Raw genomic sequence first — 18,188 nt, 5'->3', positions numbered from 1 at the left:
TCAATTCTGAGTAGGTTATTTCCTGTGAATGTTGCATCAGACATCCTGATACTTTTTATACAATTTTCTGTATGTATTTTTAACAATGAATCATACTTAAATGCTTCTTTTTAACAAATCCAGTGTTTTCTTCTCCCTGACACTTGGTCCTTCTTCTAGAAGTCTTCTAGAAGTCCTAGAAGGCTCTATGGAAATAGCTTGTGTTCAGGTCTTCACCGTTCCTTATCCTATGAGATTTTTTATTAAGTTATTATCTTAAATAATAATCTGAACTTCAAAAGTAACAATTTCCTTTATCACACCCCTCAAAATCAGTCCCTGAGGCCTTGAAAGTCTTTAGTTATACAACCCTAAAGAAGCCAGGTTGTATTACTGTAAAGGTCTGATAGAAATCGTGATTAAGGACCATGAAAACTTACATCATAGCCCCCTAGATGACCTCTCACTGTGGCAGGTGGAGCCGGGGTCCAGCTAACTCGCAGAACAGTGGTGTTGAACACCTCCACAGCTACGTCCCGTGGTGCTGCAGTAGGGACTGAAGAACACATAGAGGATGGTCAGGAATAAAGACGTTTTGAGAACAGCAGAGGCTCTTGAACACAACCATAAAGCCTGTATAAAGACAGAACCTTAACTAAAAAAAAACCACTTAATTAGACAGTCTGATTAGACAGAATATATATTATTTAGTGTTGGCTGTGCAGTAATTATCTGTTGTCGGTGAAGGTGGTGAATAAAAACAACGATGCTGGTGGATCGGCATAAATGTTCACAAACACACAAAATGAAGCGGCTTCCTTTGTTCAAAGCAGTTTTTGAGGGACAAATACAACACTACTCATGAAACGAAAAAATGCTCTCAGTATTTTCTGCTCTACATGTCACTGTACTGGTAGCAGGAAAGGATAGAAGCACAGCAAATACTAGAGAGAGAGGCAGCCATTGTGCATCAGTTGGTCTAAAGTGCATCGCGATCTGTCAAATCTCCCACAGCTTCTGAGACAGAAGTGGAAATTTGACATCCCTCTGCGCTACAAAGGTTATCTGCCACCTGCTGGATTTAGCAAAGGAGTTTTTTTCTTTTTTTCTCTTTTTTATCAGAGGGGGGGAAGAGTCACTACTGCACACCTGCACGGGGTTAAAACCACGGGCAAAAGGAAATAAAGGAAGGAACTTAACCTGACACATTTTCCCGCAGACAATGCCAAAAGACGACTGAAGACAGGGCGGGATTCGATAACACAAAAAGTTCACAGTAAGTGACAAGAAAAAACAACAGCTACATGTGCTACTTCAGCCTTAGGGCATGCTTAAAAAAAAAAGCAGAACTGAAGAGAGGTGTAAATAAGAAGATGAAACTCTGAATTAAATATGATATGAATACATACAGTAAGGAACTTATACAGTCTAAAACTCACCATCTTCTCCAGAGTACCCAGTGACAACTTTAGGATCGGGGCCCTTGCCGTGGCTGTTCCTGCTCTGAATTTTGATCTCGTAGGGGACAAAAGTGGACGTGTTCCTCACGGTAAAGGAGTGTCTTTTGACCAGATGCTCCGTCCAGACATCTTCCACCCCCACTTTCCTGTAGCTCACCTTGTACTCAAGACCAGGGCCATTGTGTTCAATAGGCAACAGCGGCTACAACAGAATAGTGTACTGATGAAATCTTGAACAATGCTTCTGTGCTATAATGGTTTCTAGTGTGCAGTCTTATAGATAGATATGCTCTTTCTTTTACCTCCCAGCTAATGTCCATTTGATGAGGAAGAGGACCTTGAATTTTGATGTTTTCTGGGTTTCTATCAGGAGCTTTGAAAAGAAGTTATACAATCATATATTCACAAATGAAAAGTAGCATGAAGCGCATATCTTATTTTCTTTATCTACTTTCCTAAAAATGAAAAATATCTACTCATATTGTTCAACTTAAACAGGCTATTTTGAAATTCTAGCACAAGTGTTCACATTTCACACATAAAAGAGAGCCGAGGTTAAACAGCAACATGTGCAGGAGCTGATATTTGGGGACTTTAAGGGCTTCTGTGACCCAAAAATATCCAAACCCCCTACTGCTCCAAAGTCCTGTGTCCAAAAGCTGGCTTCTCCACACAGAGACTCTTTGCACATTTCAAAAGAAATGCAAAAAACTTTGCTGTCACAATGGTCAGATAACAGCAGAAAATGTTAATTAAAGGGAGCGAGTCTCACCAGCAGGGGGTGTTTTGTGTCTCTTAGTGGGCTCACTGGGGGGTCCAGGTCCAACAGCATTAACAGCATACACTCTGAACTGGTAGTTAAGATGTCCGTGTAGTGCCAGCTCGGCTGTTGCCTGGTTACCAGGGACTTTCTGTTGCTCCTTCCACCTGCCAGGCTCCCACTGGCTCTCCTCGTACTCCACTATGAATTCTGTGTTCATGGAGGAGACGGGAGTCATACACATTCACTTATCACTGTACAACTGATGAATACAAGAGCTGAGAAAGCATTCATTGGACTCCTTTTAATATATTGTACAGTCCGTTTTACCTTACTGATGGTTTTACAAACTACATGCTTGGTTAGACCAACAGAGGAATAGCTTAACATTCTGATAACAATTTATTTTCCTCCTTTCTAAAAGTAAGATGAGGTGATTATTACCACTATCGGGTCTTTGTGTTAAGTACAAAGCTGGGGTCAGAGACCATAAGCTTTGCTTCGCATGAAGTTTAAATGGTGTTGGTAGGCAGATATTTTAACTGTGGAGAAAACAAGGCTAGCTGTTTCGCTCTGCGTCCAGTCTTTAAAGCCATAACAAGAGGTTCATTTATTAGGCTCCTTATTACTGCTTTGTACTTAATGCACAAACATAAGAGTAATAGCAATCTCATCTAACTCAGGAGGTGTAGACCTGAACTGTAACTACTTTTTTACCAAATGCCCCTGAGGGCGAAGCTTCATCCTTGTTCCTGAAATGACAGATGTGTAAATTAGTAATGCAACACTACACCTGTATGCGTGTTGAAAATATAGGTGTCCAAAGTCTCAGTTAACAACACCCTGAGAGTATCTGACTCACTGTTTATCATGTAGGGAATAATAAATGAGTGCATGAGGGAGTGATTTCAGACACAGCAATAGCTTTTGGCTATTTCCATGTCAATTAATTACAATAAATGAATATTTCTACACACATCCACCTGGTGCTGTCTGATCCACAGATATCGTTTAGAAAAGAGCTGGCCTAGCAACTGATGTCTCTTGCTCCAAGATGTTTAATTAAACAATTAAAATTACTTCAGTCTGACAAAAGATCTTCCTCAGGCTTGTCTACTCTTGTTTCTGATCACAGATAACGCATATCAAAGCTAATAAACATTACAAGAGGATACATTTATCAATTGGCATAAATTCTTGTAAATCAGTAAGTTCTAAAAATAAATGGGAGAGTAAAGATTAAAGCTTCTCTGCTACTTCACAGCTATTTGCAGCCATCACTTGTTTAAAAAACTTCAGTTTGAACTCAACACAGATCACATCTGCAGAATATGTTAACTCTCTTTTTCACAACAGAGGAGACATGAAAACATTTAGTGATGCGCAGTGGTTGAATTAACAACAAAACAATCCTAATCAAGTGCTCAGGTGATACAGTTCAGCCGATTTCTGTGCTTTTATGAACAGAGCATCACTGACACAAATCAGGTGAAACTGAAGCACCAGATTCTTGGGTGACACACTTTGTTTATATGTTTTTATCTACAGCAAAGTAGAGTGAGAGTGAGTCCAAGGACAGAAGACCCATATGACCAATACAGTTACCATAGAGGCAATTTTCTTCTTCCTCTACATTAACATTTACCTGTTATAGAGCTGTTGTGATCACTCCCCGGCACCCAAGACAGGCGGACATTCCTCGGACTCTGAAGTTCAGACATCTCTAAATGTTTTGGCGCATCGGGAACGTCTGCAACGAAAAAAAACATAAAAACAACTTTAGATGTTCAGGTGCAACTGTCAGTTTCCAGGGTTTAAACATGATTATGACATCCAAACCACAACCCAACAACCTGTTTTAATTTATTGATATCGCTGTCTATATTCTAAGTCACATTAAAGAACATGTAATCAATAATTGATGGTATTCTATACTTTATTATTTATACTTACCCAGTATGGTGAGTAATGCAGTGGCATTGTCCTCATCTAAGCTGGTTCTGGCAATGCATGTGTAGATTCCCTGATCACTCAGGTTCACATTCATGATCTGCAACATGCCGTCGTCCAATACATATCTGAAAATATCAGAACATTTGTCACTTTATAGCAGGAATACAAATACAATCAATCAGTAAAGTAGAAAGTACTCAGTGAGCATGTGCAGTAAAAACTAAAACTGATATGGTTTCAGATAAACTACTCAATGACCAGGCGAACAGAAATATGAGCTTGTATGATGCAAAGGACAAACAAAATCCACCCAGTCTTTAGCCCTCCAGTGATCAGTATAAGATATTTCATGCATTTTTTTTCTTCCTTAGCATAAAGACACTGAATAAAGTCATCTTGTACAAAAACACTACTAAAAACTCATGGAAACACTTTCAAACCTGGAATTTTCCTCAAAGGAAAGTGGGAGCTCCTCTCCATCCTTCCTCCAAACCAGCTCAAAGGAGCCCCGCAGGCTCTCATCGTACTCTGTCTGACACTTCAACTGGGCCGTGGTCCCACTGACGACCTGTGCATCCTGAGGTGGACCAACTATTTTTGTTGGGTCTGAAGATAAGAGAAGAGCACATAGGTACATTAAACAGACAAGACAGAAAGATAATAATATTTGTCTTGTTAGACAAGAGCTAGAGATGTAAATTATTCATTATTCCTCTATGCTTCAAATAAAATGTGAATATTAGAAGTTGAACCACATTATTTACTTTATGAATGAGTCTTTCTCGCAGTAACTGCCTCTTTGATTTGTGAAACGAGTAATCAAAATGTAAATGTCTCGATATTGCTCAATAAATTTCCATGGTAATTTGCATTTATGAAACAACCCATGAAAAATATATTTCTAAATATGTTCCACCACATCATTATTTATGCGGCATCTTTTTACAACATCCGTGAAAGATGAATTTTAAATTAAGATGCTGAGATATTTATTTGCTACTCAGCACAAGCATTTTTCAAAGGAGCTCACAGAGACAGACTGCTTTTACTACTTGATCAATCACAGCAGAGCATGTCCAAAAGAAATAAATTCTACCTTCCAGATCTTAAACATCTTGTATTTATGTGTAGTTTCAAGCCTTCTATTGAACAAACGACCAGCAAAAATCTATGTGTCAGTAAGAAAGGTACTAAACCAAGTGTGGTTATAAGAACACAACCACATTGACTTCAGTTTAAAGGGTCAGTGCACCTGTATAACAGAAAGGAAAATTCCCCCACCCCTAGTCTAGCCAAGCAGATAGACACATGTGAAAACATCCCTTGTCATCTTGGGTGAACTAGCCCTTACATGAACAATTGTGTGCAGTGACTAGTACTAATCCTGCTTAAGAGAGTCAACACTAATCATGTTGCTGAGATACCTTTCACATCCAGCATAGCAGCGATGGATGACTTGCCCTCCCTGTTAGAGGCAACACACACATATTTCCCGCTGTCCTTTTTGTCCGCTATGATGATTTTCAAAGATCCGTTCTGGGAAAAACGCTCCCCTTCTATGGGTCCTGGAGTCTCATATCTGGACCTAGAAGAGAAAGTTTTCACACCTCTTTTAGAGTCTGTGTACTACTTATCTGACAGCACATGTGCACTTTATAGTTTGCCAGTTAAGGTGCCATTTTGCTACAAATTCAGCCTGTGTTTTTAGTTTATTTGGATCAGTGTTGAGCCAAGATAATCATGTCATTTGAGAGGAAGATTTCTCTTCCTTGCAGCATATCATCAACAGTATATTGTGTATTTTTTTGCCATAATTTATTTTGGCAAGTTCAGAAATAACTGATATGTAAAATATAAATTAAATGCAATCATTGGCAAACAAACTGTGTTTAATGAGTTCTTTATAGTAATATCCTTCATACAGTGTGTTTCAAAGTGGTTAAACCTCACCCCAACTTGTTTGCAACCTGCTGCTGGCATCAAATTCAGAATAAGCATATATTTATTAAAATCAGTAAAATTGATTTTATTTATGTTTTACACATTGCAACTATTTCGACATTGGTTGTATTTCAGTTGATTGAAATAAAATACATATCTAACTCCTTTCTGAAAAAACTCTGAAATAAAGCTTCTGGTTTTGAATAAATAAAGCAGGTTTAGCTAGAGTTGCTTGAATACATCTAGTGGATTCAGAGGAACTATCTATAATATTGTGAGGGTGTCAAGTTAAGAGTGTTTTGTCAGGAACTGTCTGCGATCCTATTTCCCTTTTGTTGAACTGTAGCAGAGCTGCAGAGGTAGTTAATAGGATTTAATTAGCCCAATTTCAAGGAACGGAAGAGGATTATCTCATTAAACAGACATAAGTGTCAAGCATCAGACTGCGACATGCAGATACCTGAAGCAGTGTTGGATTAATAGCATGACTCACAGCGGTGATACTGTACATGTTCTGCTTCATTCTTTAAAAGATAAGTTTAACCAAAAATGAAAATTCTGTCATTATCTATTCACAATCATATCAACACCGTTTTGCTGTGAAGTTCCAGAAATGTATTGTAGACACATCCAACCTTCAATCAGCATCAGAGTGTAAGTAGATAATGACTGAATTTGCATTTTTGGGTGAACGTATTCTTTAAGGTTCTTTCAGACACAACGCATCAACGGACACCACTGGGCTCTCAGCATTGCACTGAACTGAGCAGCAAGCACAATGAAAACCATGTTGTGCCTGTGAGGCCAATTAGACAGCACAGACACCTGTAAACCACACACAGTCAACTAATGTAATATAAATACATGAAGTAAATAACTTCTGTCTTAACGATACATGTCCAAATCTTGTTTGAACCTCACACTAACAGACGTCACCCAGACTAGTACCTGATCTTCCTGGTGATTGCTTACCAAGAAATTTCAGGTGGTGGAGAGCCAAAAACACTGCAGTTCATGGTGATGTCTCCTCCCAGCACTACAGCGTACTCTTGATAGTCCCTTGTCAGTATCCGAGGAGCCATATCTAAGAGTGAGGGGAAGGAGGGGAGATTACAGCAGCTCAAATGTCAAGTGATTGCCCATGAGAATCTTCTCACAAAGAATAGGGGTAGAAGAACAGATAACTGAAAGTACAGATATAATTCAAACGCAGGCACAAGCATCACAACCTCTTTGTAACACTTCAAGAGATGTAACATTGCTTAGTGCATTCAAAATCCCATAAGAGATTTGTAATGGTGCCAAATACTAAACATCTGTAAACATTGAGTTGCTCCACACTGTTGCGTGTGGTTCAACCTATTTGTCTAGATAAGGATTGTATATATTCTTTTAAAAAACAATCTAATATCATAATTTAGTTCGATTCATGCCAAGTGGCCATGGCTTAGACACATATGGAAGTAAAGCTGTAATGATCTGTCAATTAGCCAACTGATGGAACATTCATCGGCAGTGATTCTGATCTTTGATTAATAAACTAAAAATGCCAAAGATTTGTACTCTCATCTTCTATATAATGTGAATACTGGCTGGTTTTCTTTGTCTTCTATGATAATGAATACATTATCATTCATTATCATAGATAATTAAAGACCATTATCATTGAGGACTGGACCACGGATCAGACAGAACCAGAAGTATGAATATGTAAACTTGTGCTGGAAAATTGCAATGGGCCTCTGTTTTTGTTTTTTTGTTATTAATATTTTCTGACACCTCATACTTCAAACAATGAACAAATTAATGACAAACATTACTGTTGACAATGACTTGTTTTACAGAGTACTAGGTAGACACTGTTGGTATATACGGTATCATGGATATGCAGTGTTGACAGAGGTTCATGGGAGCTTCTGTGTTTTTTTTGGATGCAATCAAATGTATTGTTAATTAACTCACATAGATTCTCATATTACTATAGTCTAAACTATATTAATGTTAGAATTTATTTTTTTCAGTGGGACAGAGGTTCACTAGGAAGTGACTCTCTCCATAGTAGGCTTCTTTATTAAATTGCCATCTGCTCCTCCAGACAGGAGCGACAAGTGATAATGAGCTGAGTGCTGGAATGGAAAAAAGTGAGTGAAAAGTACTTGAGCTGTATAATCTCAGAGGGGACTGATTGGCTGGGACTTTTGTTGCAGGAGGTATATTCAGTATGTAATTTGGGTGGATGTGGCTCAGGAAGTAGAAGCAGGTCGTCCACCAGTCACAGTGTTTGCGGCTTCTCTTGTCCATGTGTTGAAGACAATGAACCCTCGAAAATGCTCCCAATGGGGCCAGTGCATTTTGGATCAAAGCACAACATGCATTACATGCAGCCATTTACTCTACTATAATAAATAGAAGATCCGTTTAGATATCTTCATTCACGCCAAATGATGAGAAGCTAACAGCTCAGTACAACATGCAGAGCTGCATCTCAAGTAGAAAAAAAATCACAGCCTGATGGGATACAGCTGCACCTCAGAGTTGTGTGGCTACGATTTCAATGAAGATAAAGTTACAGTAAGCGTGTGAGCACAAAATAGGGTGATTAAAGAGTGAAAAAATCTTGCAAATTCAGTCTAAACAATACAAATCCTAGGATCCATTTATAGGCATTGTCTGTCATGGTTCTCCTCTCACTTTTAATATTAAAAAAAGCTAACGCTTGCACCTTTACTCCATGACACAAATGTTTAATAATGTTTCAACCCCATTAACCATCCCAAAAGCCCAGGGTGATAGACATCCAAAAACAATTAAAAATGTAATAAAGTACACAGAACAAAATATCAAACCTTTATCTTACATAGAAACATTAGAAAATTTTAATGGGGATCGAAACATCGTCATTATTAAACTTTTGTGGCATGGAGTAAGTGTGCAGGTGTTCCCTTTTCTCATTTACTGGTGATGATCTTTCCTGATGGCCTTGAATCTACATGATGTTGCTTATAATTACTCTCCTGCAACTTATAATCTACCCTAAGGCAAATGTTTCCAGGATGATAATGAGCCATGAGAATGTATTTTTTAATCAGGTAAAAAAGGTTTTGTAGAGAGAATCAACCGCCTCAAGATCTGATAAATCCGAAGGAACTGTGAAAAGTCATTGAGCCCACACAAACTACACAACATTTCCTGAATCCTGCTGTACCTGACAGAGTGGCCACTGTGTTTATTAGGCAATAACTCTGTCCTCGCTGCCGGTGTATGGATAACGTCTTGCAGTATTACTCACTTGTGACCATGACGTTGATGTTGGCCAGAATGCTGCCATGAACGTTAGAGGCGTCACACTGGTAGACGGCGCTGTCCTCTGGTGTGGCGTTATGGATCACCACAGTGTCATCAAGCACACGCCGGTTGTTGTCTGGGTCATCTGACAGCAACATACACACATAACATCAAAATCATTTCACAAGAACACTACACTACTACAGTAAAGCACAACCAACATTGGGTTGTTAGCATAAACTGATGTCAGTAGTTGAAAGTCTAAAAATAATTGATCAATCAACAGAAAAATTTACAACAACCTTGATAATCAATTAAAGGCATCAGGCAAAAATAAAAAACTTTCTCTGGTTCTAGTTTCTAAAAATGTGAAGATTTGCTGCTTTTCTCTGTTATAACATCGTAAACTGAAAATCTTTATGTATTTTTATGTCAGAAAAAATTACTTTTGAAGACAATAACTTGGGCTATAGGATGCAGTGATGGACATTTTTATCTTTTCTGTCATCAGCAGATTAATCAAAATAATTAGTTGGTTGGCCAATGTTACTATTTTATACAATAGCTAACATAAAAGAAGACACAGGACATGCAGGAAATGTTACAGTTGAACTAAAAACTTCATCATCAAACAATCAATGGGTTAGATTTAATTAAAATACTTGTAAAGCCTACAGTTGCATATTGTCCCAATGTACAATACAATGTATTTAAACTCCAGTATAATTATCATAAGCCAGCCCATAATATCATAACAGTCAACCTCAAGACCACTCCTGTAAGACTGGGTTGCATTTTTCACATGTTCATACTTTCCTCTAATGTACTTTAAGCTGTAAAGAAAAGACACTGCTTCTGTAATCTAAATTCTTAAAATATACAAATCATTCCCGTCAAGGAATCAAGCCCGTCTCATGAGCTTTGAAGAACATCTAGCGGAACAGCTACTTGTGAGATTCATTTGTGTGGATGAAGTTTGGTGTAGCCGCTGATTGCACCGTCCTCCTGCCCAGTGGCAAGATGCAGAAAAACCACAGCTCAAATCATTTCCACTCACCTCCGAACAATTCTCCGTTCTTCCTCCACGTTATGTCTGGTGGTGGTTTTCCAGTGACCGAGCACTTGATGTGAACATCAGACCCAATCACAGTCAGCTGGCTCTGAGGAGGCTCTGTCAGCCACTTTGGCTGCTCTGGGAGATGTTAAGCAGAGCAGTGTTGGTCTGAGTCAAAACAACTTTGGATCCCTGTGTCAACAGCTCTCTCTTTGAAACAAAAACAAACGCACCCACAAATACATGCGTAATTGGCGTTGGTGTTGACCTACCTTCCACTATTACATCAAAGTAGTGGACTGCCTCTCCAGCAGAGTTCTCGGCTGTGCACATGTATTTCCCCCCATCCCTCTCTTCCACAGCAGATATGGTCAACAGCTTTCCATAGTGGTCAACTTTATTCCTTGGAGCCATCTTGTCGCCCATTTTCTTCCATTTTACCATGGGAGTGGGACTATGACATGAAACAGAGACCTTTTGTGAGCCGTAGGGGAAAATAACAATGATGATAAATGATTCATAGTGTTGTTGCAGTTGTGATGATACAGCGTGTATACATACTATCCCTCCGGTATACACTCGAGCTGCAGCGTCTCTCCCTTCAACAGCACCTTCACTGTCTGAACACCAGAGGGCAGCAGCATGCTGGGTCTTCTCACTGGGGGGGCTGAACATAGAAGGCCTCCTCAGTTATATGTAAATGTCACCCTATCATATAGCCTGTACAATATCTTACAGTTGATCTGTTATCTGCAGCTTATTACAACATACATACAACATACACAGCAACTATATTGCCTGTTCACATAATCTGAAACATGTTTTGATTTGATTGCTGTGAAGGCTTTGCTGTGTTATATCACTTACTGGCATCAGGGCTGTCAGCAGATTCATTGCCAGGATTCACTGGAACGACAAACAAAATACAATAAGAATAAAACTCGTGGTGGCAGTGATAGTTTAGCTTCACTGACATCTATTGCTCAATCCAGCTTCAAAGCAGACTTTCCCAGAGCTTCAACATGACAAGTCGAGCCCTGCTTCTTGGTATGCAGTCCAAGAACATTTCAAAAATTGCAGTAAATACCTGAAAATACATGCAAATGCTGTCTTTGTACTCCTCTGAAAAAAGCACAAAGGCCTGTGGTGATTCGTATCATTTGTTTGTATTTTAACTCCTCAGACATCTGTCCTTGATCTTATAACAAACATGAGCTACCGTCGTACAGTTAAGCAATGCAGATCGTTTTGTAAACCTACAGCTCTTGACCACGACAGCCATGGCGTGTTTCTGGACGATGGTGCGTATTCTGGGGAAGGCAGCAAAGCAACAGTAGTCCTTACGACTGTCTTTCTGTAAGGCATTAGAGAAGTACAGGTTGCCATCAATGCCCATGGAAACCCTGTCATCCTGCTCAATGTGCTGGAGACCTGGAAAAGAACACAAGGGTATCAGAGATATGCAATCACTGCAGACAATGGCTGTGTATGGTGTTGAGCTGTTTTTTCGTGATTAATTTGTGATTTACATGAAGGTTAAGTGTGTTTTTGTCACTGACAAATGATGGAAAGGATCTCTATTGAGATGGATTTTTGTTTAAAAGTAAGACCCTTTCTGTTTAACCAGAAAGAGCCGCCATTGCTCTCCCCAAAGCCACCACATACTTGCAGAAACACTACTTTTATCATCGTAAAACATACTTTTAACACACATTCAAACTCAACAAACACAAAAGAAATCGGTAACACTTTATATTAGGGAACACATATTAACCATGAACTAGTTTCTTATTAGCTTATTCTTATTAAGTGGTTTACAACAACTCCCTAACTCACTATCAATAAGCAGTGATTAGGGAGTTATTGAGGGAACTGTCACAGTAGTTAATGGCCTAGTAGTTGCAGAATATGATCATGCAGAATAAGGCATTAGTAAGTGATTTATAATGGCTTAAAAACAGAAATATGCTACTAATATGCATGCTAATAAGAAACTAGTTTGTGGTTAATATGTGTTCCCTAATATAAAGTGTTAGCAAGAAATCTCACCAAAACATAGTCACAGTTCATCCTTCTACTGTTCCAACAATCACTGACTCTGGTTTGGTTGAAATAAACCTTTAATTCATTGCATTAGATGTTAAAATATCATCAGAGAACCAAGAGGGAAAACAGCAGGAGCCAGAATATTTTCATATTCAACGCAGTGGATTAAGGATTTATTTCAACCAAACCAGAGTTGGTTTTTGTTGGGACAGTTGAAAGACAAAACACATTGCTTTAGGTGAGTTTAATCTTTATTTTCTGTTCTGGTGGCTTTGGCAAGAGCAACATAACAGCTGTTTCTGGTTTAACAAAAAGGATCTGACTCTTTGACAAAAACTTGTGTGGAGATCCTCTCTATAATATTGTGGGACATTTATAAAAACAATCTGAGCCTGTCAGTGGCAAAAACAAGCTCTTTACGTGGACGTCCTCGATGGTGCACCCACAGGGATTACATTGCAGCCCATTTGGCAGCTGCCGGCTGCAGCACTCTCACTCAAAACTGGACCAATATCAGAAATGATTGTCCCCATTAGTTGCTTAAACACAAAAATATGGGGAAATATGGTCCAGGTTGTGGTAATGGTAATGGAAATGCCCTAAAGAGTTTCCTTTCATAGAGCCGGTGAAATCATAAATACCCTGTGACAGCGTATTTGGTTTACATGAAGCCATTACTTAAGTCACGGGTCAGTGACGCTCTGTGTCACTCCTTAGTCAGCACCCATTCAAAGTACTTAAGAGCTTCATTTAAGACATAGCCTTGAGTTACTAATTGTTTTGTCAATGTTCAAGGCAAACTCATAAAAAAGGACATATTTTGTTCTGATGCACGTTACATAGCACTTCAGGATGGTTCAAAGATGGGTCAGTACTAAGGAGTAAATAATATTTCTAATACTGGAAGTAGAGATCACAGTGTTAAAAGATGTTTTTTTAAATGTGTTTGTATTTTTTGGACAACCTATTAGTATTTAAGTGTCTTTAATCATGTTTAATGTATAGATTGCTACAACAATCCCAGGAAATATCCATGAGTGATATTGAGACTAAAAGTTAAAAACAAAGATTTTAAATAACCTTAAAACTAAGAATTCTGCAAAAGTGTTTTTATTTACTCCTTCCCATGCCTCTAGGCCCTGTCTTTCTGAACACCAAAAAAAAATATTTATAAGAAATATTTTTTTTCTTTTCTGGCATCAGTCAGGTTTGTTGGAGGCAGTTGGGGAGCTCTCAAGTGGCTGGACAGAAAACTCAGCCCCCTTTGACAAAGCACTTCAGACAAAACTGTGGTGACATTTACACAGGGATTCACTTTCTTTGGCGGTGAAAGGATCCTAATGTGAGGTAAACTTGTGGGCCTAAGGTGTGTAACTTTCTTCTCATTGTTCCTGCTAACTTCACTGATGGCCAGAAGTTACATCTGCGCCAAACTTCAGCAAGGTGTGTTGCAGACACAAGGCGCTTGCACAGTGATATGGAAGTGATACCAGCTTCCAAGCGAAGTGCTTGTTAACACACTATATTGTGCATTTAACATCTTTTGAAATTTAAACGCACATCGTTTGCTCTGTTACTACCTCTAAGCGAGTAGCGGAGGTAGTAACAGAGTTCAAAAAAGGTTGAGCCAGCACCACAGAACAAATGTTGTCACACTGGCTGCTGTGTTACACACCACACCTCTTGTCCTTCTGCAACTCTGGCATGCTATCTAAAATCAAACACTGGGGAAGTAATAGACTGGCATTGTTTGGTTCAGATGAAAAAGCAGGATAATCAGTCCTCCAGTCAGTTGCGATGATCACAACAATTAAGGCAAATTCAACCAATCCTTTTGAATTCTGTGCAACCTTACAATGCTGTTCAGTCTCCACAACTTTTCAGCAAATTTGACCAATTATTGTAAGTTCCTGGGAGTTTTACAAATTACAGCCGTCCCTGGTCCAAAACATTCAGCCATACATGTATGTCACTAAACTTACTAGTTTGTTTCCAGACCGTGCAAGGCAATACCCTGACGTACAGTCGAGTAAACTGCATTGTTTGCAACGTTGTGGTGGAACACAAACTTCTAAAGCAAAAACACATATGTTTTAGCAATTTCACTTGCTCCTACAATTTCTTTGCATGAAATTGCCTGAAATCATTGTAATGTGCATTGCAATTTTTTTTAAAAGGCTGTCATGAAATCAGGCACAAAAAAGTACAACAAAATCCAGGAGGGACTTCAATGGCAAGTCTTTGTTTGCAGCAGTTTGGCAGCATTTCTGTGTCAAAAGGACAAATGATGGAAGAAGAACACTTCTGCCTTTAGACATGGCCCTGTGACACGCTGTACTACATAGTTATTTAGGCATGGAGCCTTTAGGATAGTCTTCACTGGAAAACAGGATCATGAAACACAACTGAAAGTGAAGTGGTAGTTTTGAAGAGTCTTGAAGAATATTAACTGTTTTTTGGGAGGGGTGTATCAACCATATAAGTTACTGACATAAACATTTGCTTCTTGCTTACCGAGAGACATCCAGTAGATCTGACGTGGGGCAACGCCTTCGGGAGGGTTACAGTGCAGGGTGATCGGCTCTCCCTCGTTAACAACAATGGGAGGATGTCCCTCCTTCGGGAACTTGGGGACACCTAATCAAAAGACAGATGTTAATCAAGATGAAAAACTTATCATGCAAACTTTTTAAAGACAATTCACTCGTGGTGAATTTGAAAAGCATTAATCAGTAATTTCACATTATACGTAGATGAGCTTCTTTTGAAAGTTACACTCACTGGGAGCTATGAGCTCAATCTCTTCCGTCATGGCAGTTCCGAGCTTGTTAAAAGCAAAGCATCGGTATTTGCCCTGAAACATGACAAGGTGCTTGCTGTGAAGCACAACAGTTCCACCTGTGGGGTCTGTTCTGTTTGTCGTGATGTGCGGAGGGATAAAGTCTTCGCCATCTTTTGTCCATCTGTATCTGTTGGAGCAAAATATATAGTTTCCATCAGTTAACCTCTGATATACAGAATGTTTTTTGTGAAGTGATGAGTCTTGATCTTTTGTCACAGTTTATCTTAAACAGTGAGAGAGTTTATGTGGCGTCACTTACTCTGGTGTTGGGTTGCCCTTGGCTTCACACTTGATCTTTACAGTGTGATCAAACGGAAGGGCGATAATGGGACGAATTGTATAAGTTACTATGGTTGGAGGCTGCTCCACTGTAATATGAAGAGACATACACGCAGAATGATCACAGAAATGTTTAACGGTACGTTTTTCTGACAGGATTACAATCACACACAAGAAAACAAGGTTTTTATATATTTTTCAGTTTTCTTTCCTATTCATTCATGCTTCCTTGTAAGAAGCTGAGAAGTCAGGCGAATGTCAACAACCTGGCATGACCTGGACAAATAAGGTGTCTTGGATACACACTAAACTAAAATAGCACACCAGATCTTCATTGCAAAGCCTTCCCTAAACAAAGACACCTCTGCTGCAACACTTAAACAATTTACTTCAAGTTGTTATTTGTTAGTCATAATTTTAAAAAGCTGCAAACATTTACACTCAAGCAGGGTGGAGAGCTTAAAGTATGAACATAAGAGAGAGGAATGTTAACACATTGAGCAACCAGTTTGGCTAACAGGTAGTTAAAATCTTTGCTTTTTTCACAGCATTCAAACTCTTTCATATTTCCTGGAGAATGACTGGAGTACTGATTATGTAAGCACGCCCTATTTCAGTATCATGACACTCTTACCTTCCAGAGGAATATTGAGGCCCGTGGCCAAAGAGGTCAAGGCCAGAAGCAGAACAAGCTGCAGGGTCCCCACCAACCTCATCACCCTCTACTGGTTAATGGAGACAGCAGAGATCAGGAGAACACTTTGATGCAGATCAGCAGGCGTCACTTGAAATTCATAAAGGCGCAGAGGACCTGGAAGAGTCAAAGAAAGATCAAAAACATGGTCATGAGTCAACTAATTCAGCTTGAAAAAATACACAACACTTTGACTAACGGTGGTCAGCAAAGAGCTCTGCAAGCATCTGTTCCAATCACAGAAATGTAAGGCTGGATGAACATCACAGAGGGAGAGTTGTTTAGCTCTAAATGGGCTGTGAATAATCACACTTAAAGTAGCGATGTTGAGAACAGGTTCTTTATACAATGTGGCCGACTGCCAAGTGAAAGTAAAGAAAACCAGAAGGCAAATGCATGAATTAGATCTGACACCATGAAAACACATCAAACCCACATATTTTGCTGTGTTTTCTAAGATAATACCAATTAAAATGCACTCAGGGATGTTCTGTTGTGATAATTTCATTCCAAACATGCCTCAGGGTAAAAAAATAATACTCCTCATGATGTTTCGCGATAAATTTAGATTACCTAAACGGCATTTATTGAATTAACTTGAAGACTTGGTACTCCAAGGCAGAGCAATGACAATAAATCATTTCAATCATTTCATTTCTATATTTTTTATCCTTAGATTTTACCAGCTGCATCAGCATCGACTGGTTATCTTTTCACCTTGTGCGTCTGTGTGTCAACATGGCAAACTGTTGACACCTTTTGTAGCAGGAACTGTTTATGTCTGTCCGTCTGTCTATAGACCGATTTTTGCATCACAGTAGCATGCAAGATACAGTAATGAAAATTGGTGGAAAATGGTGGCATATCAGCACAGTATTGGACTACATGATAAATACAAGTGACAGTCAAAAAGAATACTAAACATAAGCAGGACAGGGGAGCAATACGCCATTGAAGCGTCTAGTCTGCCTAATCCAAAGACGAAGAAGCACCGGCTTTGTTTCTATTGTTGTTGTTGTCACTCCTGTAATATTTCCCCATAAACAGTGTGCAGTTTCGCACATACAAAAAAATTACACATACGGTTTCAGCTTACTAAAGAGCATGTATGTAAGGAATTGCGGACACGGCCAGTTGTTGAATTTCAGCTTACGATTTCAGCTTAAAAATGCTAATATACGTCAGTGGCAGTGAAAATAAGCCCAGTTATCGCTAAACGACAACTTCTTCAACTAGCTGATCATTTACATAAAGATGAAGATGATGTTCTTGGTGCCTCATTGTTCTTGTAGGAGAGTTCAAATCCCCAAAACCTCTTTTACACCAAAATAAGAGTGTATATGCTGTTTTTTTTAAACAAGTGTGTCACGTTCGTCATCACGAATGACGGAAAAACAGGGAATATTAGAAAGCAGCAAATCATCATACATTTACGATAAAACTTTAAAAAGTCTTTTTCACTATCATTCTGAATTATCATTTTTTTCCAGAGCTGATGATGGAAGTTGCTGTGGATTGTCTCACTTCTTTCTCATCTCTGTTGTGACCCAACCCTATTGCTTATTATGTATAAAAAACTGATGCACAGTTTCCCATTGAGGATACTACTAGCGATTCAAAGTCAGTTGTCCCTCATTGTTGTGATGTCGTAGCACAACACAGCAGAGTACTTGTCTGGGGATTACCCTTTGAACTGTAAAGCCTGGCTGGTGGCATCGCATGGCATGCTTACAGTAAACCCGACTGGCACAAAGCTGCTGTCTGCGACGATCACTAGATCCAAGATGGCAGACTATAAATTGGTCTAAGCCCATCAGTATTTCACGGCTTAGTTCTCACAGCACTGAGACTGTGGCGGCAGCTCTGGCAATGCCAAATGGGTTCAACCCCCAGCT

General features: G+C 39.2%; 1 protein-coding gene across 8 annotated transcripts in view; it reads right to left on the bottom strand.

Moving 5' to 3' along the window:
- The window catches only part of chl1a (cell adhesion molecule L1-like a), a 60,414-nt gene that overhangs the window by 19,997 nt on the left and 22,229 nt on the right, over positions 1 to 18,188 (bottom strand). For all 8 annotated transcript variants that reach the window (XM_084365574.1, XM_084365577.1, XM_084365580.1 and 5 more), the window contains 19 exons: positions 16,234 to 16,410; positions 15,580 to 15,688; positions 15,260 to 15,447; positions 14,993 to 15,115; positions 11,693 to 11,863; positions 11,300 to 11,338; positions 10,994 to 11,099; positions 10,705 to 10,886; positions 10,436 to 10,570; positions 9,383 to 9,523; positions 7,066 to 7,177; positions 5,577 to 5,737; positions 4,593 to 4,758; positions 4,153 to 4,277; positions 3,845 to 3,949; positions 2,212 to 2,409; positions 1,742 to 1,812; positions 1,419 to 1,641; positions 420 to 535 (listed from right to left, as the gene is read on the bottom strand). In XM_084365574.1, the coding sequence (XP_084221700.1) occupies positions 420 to 535; positions 1,419 to 1,641; positions 1,742 to 1,812; positions 2,212 to 2,409; positions 3,845 to 3,949; positions 4,153 to 4,277; positions 4,593 to 4,758; positions 5,577 to 5,737; positions 7,066 to 7,177; positions 9,383 to 9,523; positions 10,436 to 10,570; positions 10,705 to 10,886; positions 10,994 to 11,099; positions 11,300 to 11,338; positions 11,693 to 11,863; positions 14,993 to 15,115; positions 15,260 to 15,447; positions 15,580 to 15,688; positions 16,234 to 16,315 (2,553 nt within the window). In that variant the 5' untranslated portion in view covers positions 16,316 to 16,410. The remainder of the gene's footprint in view (positions 1 to 419; positions 536 to 1,418; positions 1,642 to 1,741; positions 1,813 to 2,211; positions 2,410 to 3,844; positions 3,950 to 4,152; positions 4,278 to 4,592; positions 4,759 to 5,576; positions 5,738 to 7,065; positions 7,178 to 9,382; positions 9,524 to 10,435; positions 10,571 to 10,704; positions 10,887 to 10,993; positions 11,100 to 11,299; positions 11,339 to 11,692; positions 11,864 to 14,992; positions 15,116 to 15,259; positions 15,448 to 15,579; positions 15,689 to 16,233; positions 16,411 to 18,188) is intronic.

This window comes from Pagrus pagrus, assembly GCF_965226575.1.
Source record: "Pagrus pagrus genome assembly, chromosome: 11".
NCBI lineage: Eukaryota > Metazoa > Chordata > Actinopteri > Spariformes > Sparidae > Pagrus > Pagrus pagrus.
This window is presented reverse-complemented; position numbering and strand designations above follow the sequence as displayed.